The sequence below is a fragment of the Podarcis vaucheri genome (genome assembly GCF_965113315.1).
Source record: "Podarcis vaucheri genome assembly, chromosome: 15".
Taxonomy (NCBI): Eukaryota; Metazoa; Chordata; class Lepidosauria; order Squamata; family Lacertidae; genus Podarcis; species Podarcis vaucheri.
This window is the reverse complement of record NC_138753.1, coordinates 16,563,798-16,585,244: the sequence shown is the minus strand read 5'-3', so window position 1 is coordinate 16,585,244 and position 21,447 is coordinate 16,563,798. Positions and strand designations below refer to the sequence as shown.

Here is a 21,447-nt window from a genome sequence, read left to right as displayed (position 1 = left end):
CTTTACCCTTTTACCTTACATGTTGTTGGATTTTGTTGTTATTGTTTTGGCGGCTAATTTTTTATGATGACAAATGTTGTATTATGTAAACCAGTGTGCTTGTAAGCTATTTCAAGCTCCCCTGCCCCTCTTGCTGGACCAAAACGCATGAAATAAACTTAGTTGGTCTTTAAGGTGCTACTGGAAGGATTTTTTTTTATTTTGACTATGGCAGACCAACACGGCTACCTATCTGTAAGTGGAACCATGGAAGGCACCACATTGAGCCGCATGAAATGGAAGTCCATAAAAACTAACTTAGTTGGTCTTTAAGGTGCTACTGGAAGGATTTTTTTTTATTTTGACTATGGCAGACCAACACGGCTACCTATCTGTAACTGGAACCATGAAATAAACGAAGTTTAAGAATTGTCATGGTTTTGTGTCATGGAGAAAACTTTCTAAAAGATAGAACAGGGCAAAGTTTAAAATTTAAGTCAAGGGGTAGCATCCAGTCTTAGTCACATTAGAGCAGGATTCAAAAGACATGGCGAACTTTGGCGCATTAAATTTCTTTGGGCTTACTCTTGCAAGTTAATTGGGAGTAAAAAAAAACAAAAACAAAGCGACACCCACAGGGTATCTAGCGTTAGCGCCATGCCGTTATTATTAACTCGAGCTTCCTCGCATTTAAAGCCGCTTCGGGAGCCCATTTTAGATGAAAAACGGGCGTGTCGGTAAATAAAAAAAACTCCGTGGGTGAGGACCCACTGCCCCATCATGCACCACGCTCGCTCCCCCCCCCCCCGCTCCACGGACGCTGCCGAGGGCGCAGAATTGGCTCTGCCGCGGGGGCTGGGCGTGGCCTGGTTTGCGGCACGAGGCCTTGGCGGGGGCGTAGTCGGGAGGGGCGTACCATGATTGGCCCGCGCGGTTTGGGCGGGAAGGCTGGGCCTCGCTGTGAGGATAAAAAAGGGCGACGGCGAGAGCAGCCGTTGCAGGATGAAGCCGAGAGGCGGTGGCCAGGAGGAGAGTTGGCAGGCGGGGGACGGGAGCGGCGCGGGGGGCTTCATGGTGAGCGTTGGTGTCTCTGGGCATGAGTAGAGTTCCTCCTGGCGCTCCCTCTACCCGAGAGGAGAACAACAAAGGGATGGAACCTCTTTCCTTCAGCTTCTGCCTTCCCCCTTCGAAGATAGAGCCCAACTGATTGCTGAGTCTGAGCATGCGAGGAGTACATTTTCCCCTCAAAAGGAAAAGAGAGAGAAAGGGAAATTCCTCTTTTACTGCCTCAACCAACCTTAGCAGCTCAGGGCAACCTGAGGGGAGGCACCTGCTGAAATGAAACGACAACAATAGGTGATACCTGCATTGCAGGGGGTTGGACTCAATGACCTTTGGTAGTCTCTTTCAACTGTAGGATTCAATGAAAAGCACAGCTTTGCTGTGAAAGAGGACTAGTAAAAAGCAAAACAAACCAATGCAGCAAAATATCAGTACCATAAGGACTGCCAAAGCTAGTGCAAATCAAGGTGTTCCTTAAAAAAAAAAAGCACTTATGCTACTGTTCATGTAGAATTAGCATGAACAATAAATATATCTTTAGGCAAGTCTCTTAATATATAATGTGCTGTATATATAGGTTTGCCTTTGGCATTTTGGGCTAAATTTGAATTTATGTAAGAGTCTTCAAAACAGCCAAAGCTAGTTTACATAATACAGTATTTGCAAGTCTGTGCATCCATCATAAATTTAAGGAAATGATCTACAGCCTTCTGTCTCCAATGTATGCCCTCTGTTTTCTTGGACTGGAGGTTTAATAACATTCTGTGGCACGAGTGAGGCCAAGGATGTCTCCCATTGGCTGTCACTTATATGAGCACTGTGAGCACTTACTCACATTCTCCAGTTTCTGCCAGACTCATATTTGCAGGCATATATGTAATGGCCTCTGGCAACTGAGGAAAACAGTGGGCAAGTTCCAAAACCATAGGGAGATTTATGGGTGCTTCTGTTTTATTTTTAACATTTTTATAGCTAATTGTAGAGGGGTAGTGCATGATTTACACTTTGAGGGTGTATTATTTTTCTGTTTTATATATATCAGTCCATCAAATATATCAGAATGCTCCATTGTTTATTCTATGCTGTGGCTTTAAGCAATAGTTTCATTCATTGGGAAGTTGCCTTGTACTGAGTCAGAGTACTGCCAAGTGTTATCTAGGCTGGCTGATACTACCTCTCCAGAGTTTCAGACTCGGAGGTCACTCCTCAAGCCTGTCTGGAAGATCCTGTTGGGGATTGAACCTGGGAACGTCTACAAGCAAAGCAGGTCCTCTGCCACGGAGCTTTGACCCGATTTAAAAAGACAATTGAGGAAATCCATATTAATAATACAACATTAATGCTAATAATACAACAGAAGCCTGTCTTGGCATTAAGCAGTCCATAAATAACATTATGCTTTGCCATACCCTTTTTTCCAAAGTCTCCTTACCACCGGCTGGGTCAACGGATGCAGGATGTTACTGGAGACGATGGAGTGTTGAAAGAGATTATCCGTGCCGGCTCTGGTGAAACGGTGCCTCCTGATGCATCCATATTAGGTAAAAGAACCTTGTGCTGACAAGTCTATGGTTGTGGTGTTAAGCAGGCTTACCAAGGCAATGGGTAAGCCCCTCTAAATGCATAGTATTGCATTGAATAGCCACTGTGCCCTTCCCTGCTGTGGCCTGGATGTTAGTCCCTCCTCTTGCCAAAAGCTGCCTTGTGGGACCAATAGGAGCTGGGGTGTGAGAATGTGGGTCAGGACCATGTTGATGAAGGGGAAAGGGTGAGCACTCTGCACCACAGTTCTGTTTAAATGAGAAAAAAACTAGACATGTTCATGCCTAGTTTGGTCTTGGCGCAAATTAAAGTGGATTTTGTTCTTTTAACAAGCTAACTTGTCTTTTCAGTTGACATCTGCACCATCCAGTTTGACATTTGAATGGTGCTTTATACCACAAGTTATTGATTTCCATTAATTCCCTTTATAACCCCCCAAAAAGCACTTTAATGTGTGATTTAATATGGACTATGTGGAAGGATTCCCTGTGCACTTTCCCTCACAAGCTAATTCTAGCAATGTTGAGGGTGGCTTTCTGAATCTGAATGTTAACATTTAAATAAGAGTGGTATTAGTACTTTAGCCAAGCATGCATTAAGTATTTAGCCAATGACCTGAAATCTCATGGGTGTACACTGTAGATTTTGTTTGTGGTTTCCATTTAATTGTTGTTGTTGTTTAGTCGTTTAGTCGTGTCCAACTCTTCGTGACCCCATGGACCAGAGCACGCCAGGCACTTCTATCTTCCACTGCCTCTCGCAGTTTGGTCAAACTCATAAGCTGGTAGCTTCGAGAACACTGTCCAACCATCTCGTCCTCTGTCGTCCCCTTCTACTTGTGCCCTCCATCTTTCCCAACATCAGGGTCTTTTCCAGGGAGTCTTCTCTTCTCATGAGGTGGCCAAAGTATTGGCGCCTCAGCTTCAGGATCTGTCCTTGCAGTGAGCACTCGGGGCTGATTTCCTTAAGAATGGATAGGTTTCCATTTAATAAGCAACCCCAAACTCCCAGTTTGAAGCTGTTTTGTGCTTTTTAGCACCCAAGAGTATGGTGGAAGTGAGCAGGTACTCTTTTGTCATACAGGTCCTTTAGACTTTAATGTAATATTCCCCAACTTGCTGCCCTTCGGGTGTTATGGACCACCATTCCTATCAGTCCCATGGGACCCAGGCAGCAGGTTGGGAAAGACTGTTTTGCTGTGAGTAGCTTCTAAGGCTACTGGGGAGCCCTTAGGTTTTTGCCTTCAGGTTTTTAAACGAATGCAGGAAAATGTAGTTTGATGAATATTACAGAACCTGAAAAAGCATGAGCAAATGCTACACCATAATTCTAATTTTGCATTTTTTTCCGTAATGGATGAAATTTATGTGCTCTCAGCAAGCTCCTGGGACAAAACAGCATGGTTTATTGGAAACAAGGATTGCTAGTAGTTGTCTAGATTCAGGTAGGTAGCCGTGTTGGTCTGATGCAGTCAAAATATATATATATAAACTAAAAAAAAGGCTCCAGTAGCACCTTAGAGACCAAATAAGTTTGTTCTTGGTATAAGCTTTCGTGTGCATTCACACTTCTTCAGATGCACACATACAGTGGTACCTTGGGTTAAATACGCTTCAGGTTACATACGCTTCAGGTTACAGACTCCACTAACCCAGAAATAGTACCTCAGGTTAAGAACTTTGCTTCAGGATGAGAACAGAAATCGTGCGGTGCTGGCACGGCAGCAGCGGGAGGCCCCATTAGCTAAAGTGGTGCTTCAGGTTAAGAACAGTTTCAGGTTAAGAACGGACCTCCGGAACGAATTAAGTATGTAACCAGAGCTACCACTGTAGTAGTTGTCTGTTATGGATAAAAATAGAAACTATGTTCAACCTTCCTAACTGAAACTGATTTACTCTCCTCTAACTTTTAACTTTTTCAGTGAAATTTTCAGGTTACCTGGAACACATGGACAGACCCTTTGACACAAACTGCTACAGAAGGAATCATAGACTCATGAAACTTGGTGAAGGTAAGCTCAGAATGACCATGTGTTCCTAAGAGATAATAAAATAGTGTGTGTGCACTAGCACTTAAATATAAAAACTGGACTTGTTAGGTGCATTCATGCCTAGTTTCTATGATAGTAAGCAAACTATTTGGGATCCTTTAAGAGGGAGGCTAAGATAGCTCTCCAAATTTCATGCATCCAAAGATTTGATTTTTCTGGGGACCTGAGTTGGGGCCAAATTGTCCTGGGTCAGGCCCAATCTGAATTGCACCTTGGATCAAGGAGGATGTCTTCCACTATAATTAGTACTGCAGTGCATACATTTGAGAAATAAACCTTGCTCTTTTTTGCTTTCCCAGACATCACTCTTGGAGGAATGGAGATTGGTCTGCTGACAATGAAGAAAGGAGAGCTGGCAAGATTTTTGTTCAAGCCAAGATACGCTTTTGGAGCTGCGGGCTGCCCTCCTTTGATCCCTCCCAATGCCACAGTCTTGTTTGAGATTGAGCTTCTGGACTTTCTGGACTCAGCAGAATCTGATGAGTTCTTTAATCTGACTCCTGTAAGTTTGCTAGTTTTTCTTTAGTTTTATTAAGAGACTTTTGTATCACTCTTCACCAAAGATGGTTACAGAGCAGTTTTTAAAAGATACTATAAAGCACCATACAACTCACTGGTGATTAGAAAGACAAAGGCCAGAATGGGGAGTGAGCTAGAAGCTTGGCTCCAAGCTGGGAGATGGAGCTATGCCTGCTTTCTATTGGAATCAAAGGTTGTGACTGAGAGAAGCAAAACTTCAAGGGTGTTATTGCTGTGAACCCCTCCATTGTAGGCTCAGATTGTATATATGTATAAATAAACCATATATCATACAGACACCACATTCTCAGCTGTCCATTCTGAAGAAACCTGGACTATTGCAGCAGTCAGAGATTGGGACAGTGTGCAACACTGGGGTGGCATGCAGCTGTACTAATCCCCATGACCAGATTGTGGCTTCTCTTCACAGGAGCAACAGGCCCAGTTTCCACTGCAGAAAGTGCTGAAGGTGGCTGAAACTGAGCGGGAATTTGGCAATTACCTCTTCCGACAGAAGCACTTCATGGATGCCAGAGAAAGATACAAACGGGTAAGTAAAGCAAATGAGAAGGGTGGGGGCAAGTGAGTCACAAGTAACTTGCCTTTTGCAATTATTTTCCATTCTCCATCATGCTAGTATTTGTACCTTGGTGGTCTTTTCTGGTCAAGCAAAGGGCAGGGCTGGTCTCCAGAAGTCAGAGAACTTCTTTAGGTCAGCCTTCACCAGTCTGGTACCCTCCAGAGCTTTTGGGCTACAGCTCCCATCAGCCCTGGCCAGCACACTTAACTTTGCATATTATACTTATTTACTCCCTCCTTCACCCTGCTTCCTTTGTTAGCTGGCCAAGACAGAGTGTGCTGACTGTGCTGGTGGGAGTTGTAGCTCAAAACATCTGGAGGACTGCCAGATTGATGAAGGCTGCTGTAAAGTGTTGCCCCCAAAATGTGAGATGGGAATTGATCACCTCCTGGAATTATTTTGAAATGTAAAATGAGAAAGGAGTGGGTGATCTGATGGAAGATAATGTTTAGTTGAACAGTTTAAAAGCGCTATATTGTCACTTAACCACCTTAATTGTTCATTGTAATCTTATTTCATGCTTTCCCATCAGAGTTGCTTTAGATTCCTAAAGCGAAAAAATACAGTTTAGCCCATTTTTTTTTTTCAAAATCTACAATGTAAATATGTAACTGGCCCTCAAATGAGAGAATATTTTTGCTTGATAGTGTTTTTCTTACGTGGAAATGTTTGTCTCCTAAGTCAATATCCACACAGCCCAATGTGTACGACAATCAATATAAGTTTTGTGTAAGACTATAAAATGACAGCACTTGTTTGCGATCCCTGATTAGGCCTCTTCACTGCTGCACCGTGTGAATGCTGAAGAAGCTGAGCAAGTCAAAGTTGATGCTGCCAAGATTCTGGTCTTCCTGAACTTGTCTTTTACTTACCTGAAACTAGAGCAGCCCACTCGGGCACTTGTCTACGGAGAGAAGGCCTTGAAGCTGGATGAGAAGAATGCCAAAGCACTCTTCAGGTGTGCTCAGGTGAGGAGGAGGAGCAGCTGTGGACTTAGTCTTCCAGGTTTCAAATGCCTGATGGGGAGGGCAATAAAAATAATGGATGAGAGCACCTCAACCTGGAAGAAACCCTGGAGGCCACTTAGTCTAATGTAGGAGGTGCAGGTGGCCATCTAGCCTTTGCAAGCACTTTATGCGGCAAAATCTTTTCCACTTTCAAACACTTCTGCAACTCCTTCCCTTGAACGTTTTGTTTATCGTTGCCAGGCTGAGCACAGTATCCCTTGCAGGATAAGACTGCGGCACACCTCCCACTCAAAACTCTACTTAATCTCCCTTCTACTTGCATCATTCAATCTATGGGATGGCAGCCAGGGTTTTTTTAGGGCAGTTGATTCAACAAGTTTTAAGTTTCCAGGTGCACATCTGACCATGCACAGCTTTTCCTTTCCTGGGCTTTCTGTACATTGCTAGTACTGGTGAGTTTTCTCTTTGCTAGTTGTTAACTTTGTGGCCATGCTGGGATTTCCACACCCCTGAGGAACAGCATACCAAATTAAACAATGATGATGATTCTTTTGTCTACTAGGCATGTTTCTCTCTGGCAGAGTATGAGAGAGCTCGGGATTTTTTGGTGAAAGCTCAGAAACAGCAGCCCTTCAACCATTGCATTAACAATGAATTGAAGAAGCTGGCCAGGTGAGGGAGCTATTTCTTTACTGAAGTTAGGATAATCGGTTAGCTGTGAACTGCTTTCTCTGTATATAATTGTCCAGATTTATTCCTTGTGGTGTTGAAGCCTCTGTACTCTTATGTTTAAACTGTCTAGCAGACTGAGTAAGTGGGAGCACGGGAAGCTTTTAGGGGTATTGAATCCCAAACTCTGTAAACTGGTCAATGTCCTTGCAGTGGGGCAAGCCTCAGGTGCATGGGTACCACCCCCTTTCCACCTTTGGGAGCATCCTCAGGAGTTCTGTTTAATCCAGGAAAAAAACATGTGGTTATCAAAACCATGGCAGTGCTGTATGTAGAGTGTGAGGGAATAGAGTTCTCCTTCCTTGGCAGTACTGGGAAGGGATAACAAGGCAATTCCCTGGCTCTCCTTGAATGAATGCCTTACGGAGGCAACTAGCCTTTGTGGCTTTGCCTTGCCTGTCCTTTGACAGGCAGCCTTTTCCTGTTCTGTTAGGAGAAGCTTGGGCCATGTTTATCCTTCACTTAAGATGGCTTTCTTCATCGGCAAAAGACTGGCAAAACCTTGCTTGCTGAGGCCACCTGTTCCTCTACTCCCTCATTTGTGTGCTTCCTTTCCCTGGACTGGGAAGTGTACTGGCCATGAGGGGGAATTCCTTGGTCCTCAAAAGCTGCCCCTCTGAAACATGCTTGGAAATAGAGCGCCAGCAGATCTGTGAGCCTTGCTTTTCCTGAACACATGGATTTTTGGCAGTGTTTTAGTAAGAACAGCTCTGGCTTCCATACTTGGCAGGTGTTCTGCATAGGTATAAACACAACTGAAAAGTATTGTGGAATTTCATGCACAAAGCAAGATCTCTCAGCTGCTGAGCTGCTCTGTTCATGAATAACTATAACTTAAGTTTAATCATATTGGCCATGTTCTACAGTAGAGACTAAATGCTGGGTTTGACTTTTGTTTGGCAAAGCCTTTGTTTCAGACATCACCAAAGCTGTGTACACGGTGAGCTATGCTGAAGGAGATGGGGGTTTTGAGCATTGAAACAAGGGCAAAAAGTGGCCAGATGCAACTGCTGTGTGCCTGTGCTGGAACAGTTTGCCTCCTATTTCTGAGGAAGCACTCGAGTTCTGGGCAGGCTTAATTTCAATACCTTGTTGTTTTTTAAACTCGGCTGGTGGACACCCTGTGATCATACAGTTTGCCCTGTTTTGCAGCTGTTACAGAAATTACATGCTGAAGGAGAAGGAAATGTGCTGCAGGATGTTTGGCCCCCTCAACTCTCCTTCAGCAGGAGAAAACCTGAAGGTAACAGGCTCTGAGCCTCTTCTGTTTCTCAGTTTCATCTTAGTGCTAAGCTCCCTCCTTGTGTTGTCTGAAGATTGTAGCAGCAAGGCATTTAGTGGTAGGCAGGTGCCAAGGGAGTTGTCCTCTGAGACAACTGCACTCTGGAACTTGCTCTAGATTTTTTGTAGGACTTATGAGGCAGGACATGTCCTCTGCTACTCTCCCGCTTTTTTCACCCCTTGGATGTTGAGCAGAACTATGACTCTGTTGCCATGCACTGTATCTACCTCATCTTCCTACTACTTCCATAGTCCTTAACCACCCTGCCCAACTTTAGGGCAGCCGTTGCCAGCCTGCGGTCATCCAAAGATTTTGCACTACAACTCCCATCACCTCCAGCATCATACAGTCATGTTTGCTGATGCTGATGAGGTTTGTAGTCCAAAGCATCAGGGATGGCACCAGATTGTTGAGGCTATTTTATGTTACTGTTCTTGGTAGATCTTGATAACGTCTTGGGCAGCTGCCTGTTCCTGCTAGATACAAATGCCAGTTCTCGTGGTTCATTATAGCAGAATTCCACTGTAAACAGGATACATGGTTGGCTCTCACCCTGCCCTGAAATGAGAATGTCTGTAAGTGGATGGTAACTTAAGTAATAGCTCTGCCTCCCTGACCTTTCTTCCTAGAACTATTGCAAACTGCTTCTCAGCTCCACTGCAAAAATACCCAACAGCTTCAAAATCAGCTTGCTGCATTGCATGTGCTGTTCAAGAAACACAAGCACAGAGTGCTTTGCACTCTTAAAATGAGCTAGTCTTTTGAATCCTTGCCAGTGATGGCATGAACCCCTTTTTAAGACTGTAACATCATGTAAATTTACCTATCAGTAGCAGCCCTTATATTGTGCCACTCAACAATGCAGGATAAAAAGTGACTTTCATTTATCAACAACCAGCTCTGAAAATACAGTGATTTAGATAATGGTATTACAACAAAAAGCATCTGCATTTTTCACTGTCATTCCAGATTACATGGTTGGCTACCCTAGGTGAACAGAGCCTGCTTTCTGTTTTAGTCACTGTTTTAGCAGGTGATAGGATAAGTGTTCAACGTTCATATTTGGTTGTTAAAAGCAGCTAGAGCAAAACCTGAACAACTTTATTATGAACAGGTGGGTTGGGGTTGCAGAATGATGGAATTCACTTAAAAACATGTATGCGTGTGATCTTAGAATGGGTTGGTAAGGATAAGATTATTTGAATTTGGAACGTGGTTGCTAGTGTAATTAGGTTAATTGTTCATGCAGATTTGTTGGCGAAAGCAGGAAATGTTTTTTTCAGCAGAATGTCCTAGTAGCTGCCTGCTGTTCTGGTACCTGCAGGAGCATCCTTTCTTTGAAGCTGATCCAGCCCATCTTATCTGTGCAGCCCCTCAAGCCTCCTTTTTGATTGTGTAGCCACTGGGTGGGAATGAAAGAGACAAGACGATCAAATGCTACTCAGAATGGCTAAAGGGTTTCAGCTTGCCTACTTCTCTCTCTTTAATTAGCTCAGTGTAAAGACTTCTTTAGACATGGTGTATTCAAAGAGGATGACAGAAGATTCTTGGCTGAACTCTTGTTTGCTTCTGAATGGGATTTCTTTGTGACTTCTGGGTGGTGTCAAGAGGAGGTGTGAAGCTGGCTGGGTGTTACATGATGGCACTTCAGTCACTTGCTATAGCAAGGTTCCTAAATGCTACACAATCTGTTTCTTTATGCACACCCACAGGCAGCAACACACTTGGCTTGTCAAACAGAGAATTGTAGGTTGCTGTGCCAGCCAGGAACCCAACGGACAAGAGCCAAATCAAGTAACTGAGGCTCTGGACCAATCGAGGTGTTACTTGCTACCACCTGCAAATGCACCCCAACATCCCTTTTTTAGGCTGCAAAGCAGTTGGGGGGGGGGAGGTTGACTGAGAATGGAGGAGTAGTGATTGGAGAAGGGGGAAGCTATGCCTTTCCCCCATGGAGTTTCAGATATATATATATGTAGGTCGGTCCATACTAATATGGAAGCTATTGAAAGAGAGGAGTGGAAATACAGGGAGCTGAAAATGGTGGACTCTACTGAGCAAAGGAAAATATGTTAACAGTGGCCCTTTGTGGTATGTATTAGGTGTAGATTTGGGGTATGGTACTTGTTTGTAGCTCATTGGGTGTGAAGGTTTAAAGGTTAACCCTTTGTTTCCTATCTCAAAATTAGTACCCGCTGTAAGATTTCTGACCATTCTAGCCATTACATTTCAATGATACAAGGGCTTGGGCCCTTGATAGCTCACTATCAATATAGGTCACTGTGTTATAATTGCTGTCATTTTTTAAAAGCGACCATGTCCTGACAAACTGAAATGCATGGGTTTTTTTGAGTCATGATATGCTGGTCATTTCAGAATCCATCTATGCAGAAGGAAGAAACTTTTCTATAATGGGAAGGGATCCCACTTCAGTACAGCCAACAACTGCCTTCTTGTTTTTGAAAATCCATATGGAAAAGACCTTCCTCATTCTGAGTACTTGGAGCTGAGAAGATTATATGGTTGTTTAATATATAAAAGCACAATTTGTATGTACACTTTGTTAGTGGCATTCTACTAAGTCAAGTCTACTAAGAGACCTCTTTTGAAAAGAAGGTATGTGCTCAGCATTCTCTCATTGTTTTGAAGGAACTCCTTTCTCTTGTTAGCCAGACACAGGTAACAGATTACTCTGTTTGGATACAAATCAGTTTTCCTTAACTTCCCTCATTGCCCTGGACTCAGGCTGGTGAAAGTAGGTGGCCATGGTTTTTGCTTATCTGAGAAGATTGTTAGAAATGTTGTTTTCCTAGTTGTAGAAAATAAAACTCGTTTCTGAGCTGAAAATGTCAGCATGGCTGGTGTCCATTCATTGTGGATGATGAGTGTCTGTAGATGGAAGCCACTGTCCCCCATTTGCCTTGGTAGTGCGACCAATTTGGGTGTTGCTGCCTAGCAAGGCATCATCATCGCATTTCTGTATATGATTCTTAATGTTGATGCTCTGACTGATGTCCTGCCAGACAAAACCTATCTATCCTGTGTCTGTGGATTTGAGAACCTGTTTGGAGGATATGCCTGGCTCGCTCAGGCGAAATGGAGGGCAATAGAACACCCTCTCTTCACCGCAGAAAAGAAGCTTATTGTAAGATTGATGTTCTGTTTCCTTGGTGCAGAATTTGGATTACCTGATTGCGAATTTACTGTTTGGGGCATTGTATTCAAATCCCTGCTAAATAACTCACTATGCCAGGTGCTTTTTTTGTGACAGTGTTACATTCCTGCACTTTACTAGGAATAATAAACCTTCCTTGCATGTATCACTGTGTGTGCAAGCTAAGCGGACAGATCCCTCTTCGTGCTGTGGTGGTGAGTGGGTTGCAGCCACCCTGTGGCTCTGAAGAACTGTATAAACCAGCAGGTGGCGGCAGATCCTTTGATAACTTGCCTTAGCTATCAGTTTTATCTCTTTCCTCCACCTGCTTCATTTCAATCATGTTCTCTGTGCTCAAATCCAGGCACCCATTTTTTTTAGGGCATATTGGTCAAAACTCCCTTAATTGGAATGAATTGTCCAGATTTGACATAACTGAATATGTCTACCTTGGTTTTCCTGCTTCAGGTTGATTAGTTAATGGTATATTTTATTTTGAGGCACTGCGCTTTCATTTTGCACCATGTAGAATTTGAGGTCTGGGTGGTTTTGTAGCTCCACCAAGGACCTCACTTCCTGCGCCTCCTCAGGGCTAAAAAGAAGCCAAAAGACCTCTCTTCCCCTATCTGAGCCAAACACACACACAACCTACAAGCTTTTCTCATCTAACTCCACTACTGTCAGCTCTAAAAAAGGTTCGAGGTTGTCTTAAATAACTCTGTCCATTTACTTCTTTCTGCTTGTAATAATCTCCCAGAGCACCTCAGTGATGTGTTCTCCTCTTGCTGCAATATATCGAACTCAGAACTTGCCTCCGTTTATTTTTGAAAGGTCTTGTCTTAGTTCTTTAAGTCCTCAGACCACTTGAGGTCACATAGGCCACACACACACACCCCATGTTGAACTTCTGGTGCTTACTGGATTCTTCTAAAAACTCCAGCAGACTTCTAAATTGAATTCTGATTTTACAGTTTTAACTGCTTTCTAGCCTTTATTGTGTTGGGTCTCTTGTGCAACACTTAGAAATAGCTGTCATTAAACAGCATACAAATTGTTGGAAGTAAATGGGAAATAAATAAAACCAAAATACGTCACTGCATTTATGCATAATTTCCATTTCCCTCTCATTTGGCTGCCTCTTTATTTTATACTATCTGCCCCGTACTGTGTCACTATTGATGCTGCATTAAAAAACAAGTTGGCAGCCTAGCATCCCTGCCTCCCACCCTATGGCAGGACTTAACAGAGATCAGCCACCCTGCTTACAACCTTGTAACTCCTACAGTCCTGTTAACTTTCTTAGCTATCCAGCATCTAAGAGGAAGCCCTGTGTATCAGGCCATCCAGTCCACAAGCAGTGGATAAAAGCTGTCCCTCAGCAACTGGTGTGTGTGTGTGTCCTTTAGCCAGTGTGACTTAAGGCTATTAACAGACTTGCATGGCAGTCTGCCCTGCCTCTCTTTCCTCCATCCGCAGTATGGGGGATGTTTATTCCTAACTTTAAAGGGTGATTGTGAGGATTAAAACTAGATGCCTGCGAGAACTTTGAGGATTGGAAGGTGCTGTCTGTGTAAATGTTAAGTACAACTAATTTACTAGATCTCGTCTTCCTCCTCTTCCATGAATTTGTCCGATTCAGTTTCAGAAGCACCAACGGCCATCAAGACCACCACTACATTTTGTGGCGGGGTAACATTTCATGTGTTTGTCAAGGTAGCCTGTCGTCCAGGGAAGCTTATACCATAATAATAATAAAAATTATCCCTAAAATTCTAAAGGTTGGTCTTTAAGATGCTTTGTTTCTGCTGCAACAGAGTTGCACTCTGGAAATTACTCATTCTGAGCCAAGTTGAACCATACAGGGGAAGGGATTAAGCAGAATACGTCAGTGGCCCAATTTAACACAGGGAGGGAGAGAGTTCTTTCCTCACCCCAAACCAGAGTCCCCGCATTGAGGTGTCATTCTTCCGAATGGATCTTTCAAATCCATCTTCCACGCTTACTGTTCCCCACCCCACCCCCCCAGCAGAATTGCATGGGTGCCTTTTCACAGCAAGGACTTCTCATCCTGCCTGACTGACAGCCTGTAGCAAAGGCGAATTAAGAAGTGCGGAGCAGGGCAACCTCCTCTTTATGGTTCCACTGCCGTGTCTGGAGCTCAAAGCAGAGTCTGCTTGCTCTGTGGCGCCAGCAGAAGTGCGGCTCTGAAGCCTATGGCTGGCACCTTCAGCCTTCCTGAGTTGTTATTATTTTTTATTTCCTGGTTGGGGAGAGGGGGAGACTGAGAAGAGGGGAAGATGTTGGTTCAAATGTTCTCCTATGGCTGCCCCTGAGTTTATGTTGGCAGTGGCTGGGGAACGGAGCTGATTTAACTGGCAGTTGTTGTTTTGTGGCCAGGGCATTATGAAAAGGTTTTCTGTCTTTCCCCTCCAAGGTTAATGCTGAATGTTTTCCTTCTTAATATACTGTTCGCTTCATTATTAGCTGAAAGAGACTCTCTTTATATATATTTTTTAAAAAATTAACTTCTCCCATTCCCCCCCAATATATATATAGAGAGAGAGTCCCTTCATGTTGTTGTGTTCTGAGAGCCGGGAAGTCCTGTGGACAGGAAGTGAGAAACCTGATGGTTGGTGTGATTTATACAGAAATTCCTTTCTTCCCCAGTGAGCTGGAACAGTAGGCCGATGTGTCAGTTTGCGGCTGGCTGCCTGGCTGCAAGCGCCAACCATTGTTGCTCCTTTTGTCCTCCCGCCCCCATCTCCAGCAAGTGAGCCACTTCTGCTTAAAAGTGATGAATGAGGTGTTCTTTGAGCAGGGATTCAGGGGAGGCTCCTGAGGCAGCTTTACACCGCAGCGTCTTTATTCCCTTTGCCAGCTTCAGGCCTTCCCTTGTTCTTCCTCAGATGGGATCCTTCTTTTGAGCAGCAGCAGCAGTAGCAGGACAGTAGGTAGCTGCTGCTCCTGTTGCTGACTTAGCCCCCTTTGGGGGCACAGATTCCCCCCCCCCTTCTCCGCTCTTGCTGATCATGCATGTCTCCAGGAAATCCCATGTGTGCTTCACCAAAATTACTCACCTACTTCATCTAGTTGGTGTTGAAGGCTTTCCCCTGCATCAGCAAAACTTAGGTGACACCAAATGTCCTGCAACCTTTTCCCATTAAAAAATTGTTCAAGAGAGAGAGATGGGGAAACTGACTTGTTCGCGGTATCTGTGGGGATTAGGTGGGGTGAAGCTCCATGGTGGAGCATATGCGTGCATATGAAAGATCCTGGTTTCAATTCCCTAATTGAAAAAAAAATTGAAGTCCCTTATCTAAGAAGACCTTGCAAGGGAGGTCCTTAAATTTACCCGAGAGGGTAGAGAGGAGAGGCTGAACTCAGCTTGGAAAGCTTATTTAAAGTGCATCAGCAGAGGGCTGATGAATGCATTTTAGTTTGTGGAAGTTGTAAGCATAATTCACAAATGCACATGTAGGCAGGAAGTGCTTGAGAAATGCATTCTCGGCACAAAACAGATTAAAACTGTTTCAGCAGAATGTGCTTTGGATTGACAAATACAGTGGAACAGAGACAACATGGGGATGGCATTGTGTGTACAGCATCCCAAAAAGATGCCTATCTGCAGCCTTGAATGCACATTATCACACAATGTATACTCACTCACAGTCTCTAGCCTCAAGGCTTATTGTCTAAAAAAGCATGAGGCATAAGGAAAATGGGTTGGGGAGGGAGGAGGAAAATCCAAATCTGGGCACTGTTTCTTTAAATTAACAAAGTTATGGTAATGAGCAGCTAAAGCCAAAAGATTTCCAGGAGAGAAGGTGCCAAAAGTTGCTGGTCTTTCCACAGCACTGATAGAGAGGCCCTGCAGTCCTCCTCCTCCTCTCCTGCAGCTCAGTGGAGAGGCTGCACCAAATACTCAAAACCCATGGTACACAAATGTATGCTGTAAAATGCAAAGTTTTAAATGAATCAAAATACCCATTACAACATAGAAATGCTGGCATTAATGCTGTTAAAAGTTTCAGAAGAATGCCATAGATTCTGTGATCAAGGACTCACAGTTGCTGGAGCTGGTGGTGTCTGACCAGGAGCGAGACCTTGGAGTCACGAATAGCTCAGTGAAGATGTTGACCCATCATGTGACAGCTGTAAAAAAAGGCATATTGCGTGCTAGGGATTGTTAGCAAAGGAATGGAAAATAAACTGCTGATATCATAATGCTGTCACAGAAAACGTGTGGTGCACTCACTTTGGAATAGTGTCTACGGTTCTGCTTGCCTCACCTCTAAAAGGGTACTGTAGTGTTGGAAAAGGGCAACCAGAATGATCAAGAGAGTGGAAGGATTCCACAACAAGGAAAGACTGCAGTCTTTGTGGCTTTTTAGTTTAGAGAAAAGGCAAGTAAGAGGCAACATGATAGAAGTGTATAAAAGTATGCATGGAATGCAGAAAGTGGATAGAGAAGAAAAGTTTTTCTCCCTATCATAACACTAGAACTTGGGAACATCCAAAGAAGCTGACTGAGGATTCAGAGCAGACCAATAATCACCCCCCCAATAGCCATAATGGGGGAAAAAGAAGATGAGGAGCTTCACAATTCTAACCTTTGATGCTCTGGATTAGAAACAAACTTGTGGATATGTGGAAGAGGTGCATTGCTGGCTATTGTTTTCCTGAAACTTACCTAGAAAGTCTGCAAACATAAAGTTGCCAAGTCTTCCCCTGTTTCTGTGGTCTAACCAGTGTGCTCTCCATAGAGAGGATCAGATACTGTAGAAGGTCCGCTCTCTTGCACTATGTAATTTGTGTCTCTCACTTCCAAGCTGCTGGGCTTGTTAACTCTGCAAGGCCAGTTCCTACTTGTAGGTCCTTTATCCTTTCTGGAGGGCTGAATGGTTCAGTCCATGCAGCCTTTCCATTTCAGGTTAATGCCTCAAGGACGCTTACTTCAAAAGGTCTCTTCTGCTAACTACCACACTGACCCAACCCAACTCCATTTTCCCCCTACCTGCAAACAACAGCAAGGCAGACTCTGCTATCGGATCCTTCTTGCTTATGGCCCATCCTGGCAGCACACCTCACCTTGGAGCTTTGAACTCTCTCAAGGTTTCTCCAGAGTAAACAGCTCACAGTGGCAACAGTCAAGCTGCTCTCCATCTCGTGGACTTCTTCCAAAAGGGTAGCTGCGTTAGTCTGTTGCAGCAAAAACAAAAGAGTCTTCTGTCACCTTAAAGACTAACAAATTTGTTTTGGCAAAGCTGTAGACCACGAAAACCTGTGCCATTAAAAATCTCATGGGTGTGTGGCTATTCCTGGCTCTTAACCCAGCTCAGAATGCCGCTGCAGAGGTTCCTCTTTCTCCAGGATCCTGTTGTTCTCAAACTGGGCAAAGTGGAGAAGGCCAGGAAAGGCATGAAGCCAGCCAGGTTCTTGGCAGTTCCAGGTCACGCTGTCTGTAGGCAATTACACCCACCTTCCTGCTCAAGTGCAGTGATGTTTCAGACGATGGGGGGGGGGGCGGGAGCAGCAAATTCTTGCCTTTAAACAAAGGTTCAGGTGCATCTGGGCTGCAGCACGCCTCTTCTCTGGATGAAAAAGGCCTCTCCCCACCTAGTTTGATAAAACAGAGTTGGAAGAATGCTGTATGTTTCTCCCCCCATCCTCTTCACTCCCCCCCCCCATTACGGGATCCACTTGTTTTTCATGAGCTATATTTAGGTAGCACTGGCAGAACCCCCAAACTGCTGAGTCCTGTTAAATCAATATTTTTTTTCCTTAGAAGGCGGAGATCAGCATTACCAAGTAAATGGTAAATAATATTTTGGTTTAGCATAGCTGAAGGTTTTTCCACTGCAAATTCCCTCATGTCCAGCCATGGTAAATTATTCAGGTGGTGGTGGTGGTGGTGGTGGTTAAAGCGAAAAAGATCCTCTGCATTTTTAGAGAAGTCAAATAAAATAATAAAGAGGTCTTTGAGAGTAGCTCTTCACCCAGTGTTTGTAAAGAGATGTCACTTTGAGGTGTTCCCACTGAGGTGGCAACAGGAGGGTCCACCCGATGCCCAGAGAGCTGGACATTAAAGTAGCTTGTGGTGGCAAGAGCAATGCATTTCTCTCTCAAACTTTATTTTGATGTGGGGATAGGGACAGAAAGATCCTGATGGAAGGGAAGACTCCCTCTTCCTCCCAGATAAGATCTGGATTGAATATCCTAGGAGAAATGGTTAAAACATTTGCTGCTACTTAGTTTAGGGGAAAAAACAGGTCATGGTAGATGTGTATAAAAAGATGGGAAAGTGAATAGAGATAGGCTTTTCTCCCTCTCTCATAATATGTACTATCATCTCTTAATACCGTGGGGTCATCCAACGAAACTTCACACAGCGCAAAGTTAAAACTATGGAATTTGATCCTTCAAAAAAGGTAGCAATGATAAGCTTCTTGAGGCACAGTGGGAAACATGATGCTGAACTGGACTTTGTAGGTCTTTGGCCTGATCCAAGCAGCCAGGTCCTTTTTACATTCCTGCATTAAGCTGAGGTGCAGTGAGCACACATTGGCTCGAGACAGTGATTCTCTTTTTCCGTGCACTTCTTTCGGAAGGAGTATCTGTCTTTGTTTGTGGCAGGTGTATGCTCATTCCATTCTCTTTTCCTTCTCATTCTCTTTTATCGCTGAAAGGGGATTCAACTGCTTCTGCAGACTTCTGCTGTGCTTTAGAAGAAACTGCTGACACTGGTGGTGCTTATCATCTTTCTTTCCACTCTCTCAAAGCCTGGCTCTAGCTGCAGGAGAGCAGCTATTCAGGGTGGGATCTGGGAATACAGGGAAGTGAGCGCAGGTGAGTTGCTGAATGCTGGAGAAGCTGAAACTTTGTCCCATCAAGCATCTCCCATTACTAAGTCCTTATTCCACTCCATTACACGGGTTCTGACCTGGCATCTGTTCTAGGGTGGCTAGAAGCTCAGGTTTATCAATATTTCTCTTAATCTAAGGTAGCTGTTGGCTTTGCAAAGAGCTCTGCTTTGATGTAGTTGTTTTGCTAGTTTGTTTATACAAATAATGTATCTGGTCTTTCTCCCTTCGAAAGAATGCTTCTAGTGTAAGAACAAACACAAAAATAAAATTAACAGCAACCCGCCCTCATTTAATGCCAACACAATTCAAGTCTAAAGCAGGGGGAAGGCAGGGCTAGCAATTAATAAAATTAAAGAGCAACAGAAGAAAAGTATCCTTTAAAGAGAGCAACCTTCAAACACTGTCAGGAGCCGAGATGCTGGGAGTTGCAGGCCAACAGACCTGAGGGTGAAGAGCCCTGATAACTTCTGCAACACAGACAGGGCTCTGCGGCTAAGGAAGCCGTGTTGCATGTTGCCACAAACCACACAGAGCAACAGAACACACTAATGGGCCACCACAGCTGCTCTTAAAGGATGCACAGATTCACATGGGAGGAGACGGTCCTTTGAAACTGATAAACAGCACATTGAGTTGCACTTGCAAATGAACTTGCAGGCAGCACAGCTGATACTGCAAAGAGGTCAGGATTTTAGCAGCATAATTTATCACCGGTTGAAGCTTCCAAGAGATTTTTAGGAACAGCCCCACACAAAGCATGCTACAACTCAAATCAAGATGCAATTGATGCATTCAGGATCAGGTCCCTTGTAAATGGCAATTGAAACTGAGCAGTGTAGCAGTCAAATACTAGTGTAAGGGTTTTCCTTCCCCACTCCCCTCCCCTCTTGCCACATTTTCACTATGGCTGGGGCAGCTCCCCCAAAAAGGGCTGTGCCACCCAGGGTAAGTGACACTAGTAGTTACTCCCTCTAACTGGGAGTAACTCACTTGCTTTCCAGGGATGGTGGGGGAACCCTCTCAACAAGGCAATCTTGGGAGAAGAGGTATGGCAGCCAGTGGGCTGGCCTTGAGAAGACCTTCCACCCTGGAGGCATCCGCCAGACCAGCAGAATGTATACAGGTCCTCACAAGTGCAAAGCAGCTATGGTTTCTGCACCTCCAGTGTTGAGTCCCCAATAACTGTACATTACATCCTTCTCCCCCTGCCCCCACAATACAAAAATTATCCCTTACTGCATTTGGGGTTGAGGAAAGGGGGGCCACAAGATGTTGGAAGTGTGGAAACAGAGTGGACATTCTTCTCCTAGCTGAAACTAGTGCAGCAATTCTGATCAGTGCCCACTAAGTAATCCATTTCACTGGAAGCCTCCTTGTTCCCCTGGAACAGTAGTAGGTTGGGTCTGCCCCAGGAGGAGACTCAGGCCAGAAGCGGCCCCACTTATCCATGTGGTGGTGCCCCTCAGCCCCTGTCACACTGGGCTTGTTTCTTGAGAACAGCCTCTGCAGCAAGCCCCAAGTTTTGCTCTGCTCAGGAGGCTCCAAGATGCCCTGCGTTTCTCTCCTATTTATTTATTTCTGTTGGGAATGTAATAAAACTCCGTCAGGAAATGGAGCTGGTTCCATGAAATTCTCCGCAGCCCACTGCTGGGAAGGCCAGACAAGGAGCCACTTTGTGTGAGGAGGAGGAGAGGCTTTGCTGCCAGGACCAGCCTCTAGGCTGGGAGTTATGGGGGGGGGCAGCAGCAGGGGGGGGATGTGGGGATAGGCAAAGAAAGAAGAATCTGTGCTGCTGAACTGTAGCCGAACCCCACCCCAACTCCTCTTAACCCACCCCAGGCCTTACCACCGCTGCTGGATGAACCCCTGAGCAGGAGCTCAAGTCCGCAAGGTAGCAGCAGGGAAAGTTACAGTGAACAGCCTTGTGTGAGGGGCCTTGGATATTTATGATGTCAAAAGCCAACCTGCTTGCCACTAGGGGAATTCCAGAGGGAAGGATAAGAGCCTGGCTGCCCCCTGGGTGTCAAGCTGGCCAAAAGGGACTTGCGGCAAACGTCCGCCGTGCAGATGGTGTCCCTGTGCCTAGCCCTCAGTCTCCATGCCCTGGCTGTGTTTTGTTTTGTGGGAGCATCTGGGAGGGAGAAGCGGGTGCAGGTTTGTAGCAGGGTGGGGCAAGTCGCATGGCAAGCACTTGGGAGCCATCACAAGAGGGCAGCCAATCCCTGGCAAGCTTGACACCCTCAGAGGCCACATTTCTGGAGACTGTCCCAAAAGGAGATAGCTGTGCCACTGTGGCCCTAGTTTGATAGGAGGAGGAGAAGAGCTAATAAAAGTGTTTCCCCACCCCACCCCCCGCTACTCAGCAATACGGTTAGCTGTAAAATAATGATTGGCAGGGGGGAGAAGCATGTGAGCCCTGCCTAATATTGAGGGCAAGAAATTCATAGAACAGAATCATAGAATTATAAGAGCTGATAGCTTGTCTTCAGAAGCACTGCTGCCTCCAATTGTGGAGGCAGGACATAGCCATCCAGGCTAGTAGCCATTGATAGCCCTCTCCTCCACAAATGTGCCTGATCCTTTCCTAAAGCCATCCAAGGTGGTGCTCATCACTGCCTCCTCATTTAACTATGTACTGCATGAATAAGTCCTTTTATATGTCCTCGATCTTCCAACATTAGGTAATAATAGACATAGGGCTCATCCACACCAGAACAAA

The 21,447-nt window shown here is 44.8% G+C and overlaps 1 protein-coding gene and 1 long non-coding RNA gene across 3 annotated transcripts; one reads left to right on the top strand and one right to left on the bottom strand.

The window, feature by feature from the left end:
* The first annotated feature begins 893 nt into the window (after positions 1-893).
* FKBP6 (FKBP prolyl isomerase family member 6 (inactive)) lies at positions 894-13,573 on the top strand. Of its 2 annotated transcripts, none has more exons than XM_082201533.1 (9): positions 894-1,053; positions 2,465-2,582; positions 4,505-4,594; positions 4,933-5,135; positions 5,583-5,702; positions 6,506-6,700; positions 7,263-7,372; positions 8,582-8,672; positions 13,505-13,573. In XM_082201533.1, exons 1-9 carry the CDS (start codon positions 982-984, stop codon positions 13,556-13,558), a joined length of 1,053 nt encoding a protein of 350 aa, XP_082057659.1. In that variant the 5' UTR covers positions 894-981; the 3' UTR covers positions 13,559-13,573. The 2 variants fall into 2 exon arrangements, with proteins under 2 accessions (XP_082057659.1, XP_082057660.1); XM_082201534.1 differs by lacking the exon at positions 13,505-13,573 and adding an exon at positions 11,088-11,563.
* Positions 13,574-14,189: 616 nt separating this feature from the next.
* LOC309520179 lies at positions 14,190-19,586 on the bottom strand. The gene is made up of 3 exons (XR_014214174.1): positions 16,880-19,586; positions 15,931-16,017; positions 14,190-15,814 (listed from the first exon to the last, which is right to left on the bottom strand). It is a non-coding gene; the product is annotated as an uncharacterized lncRNA (long non-coding RNA).
* Between the last annotated feature and the right edge of the window lie 1,861 nt (positions 19,587-21,447).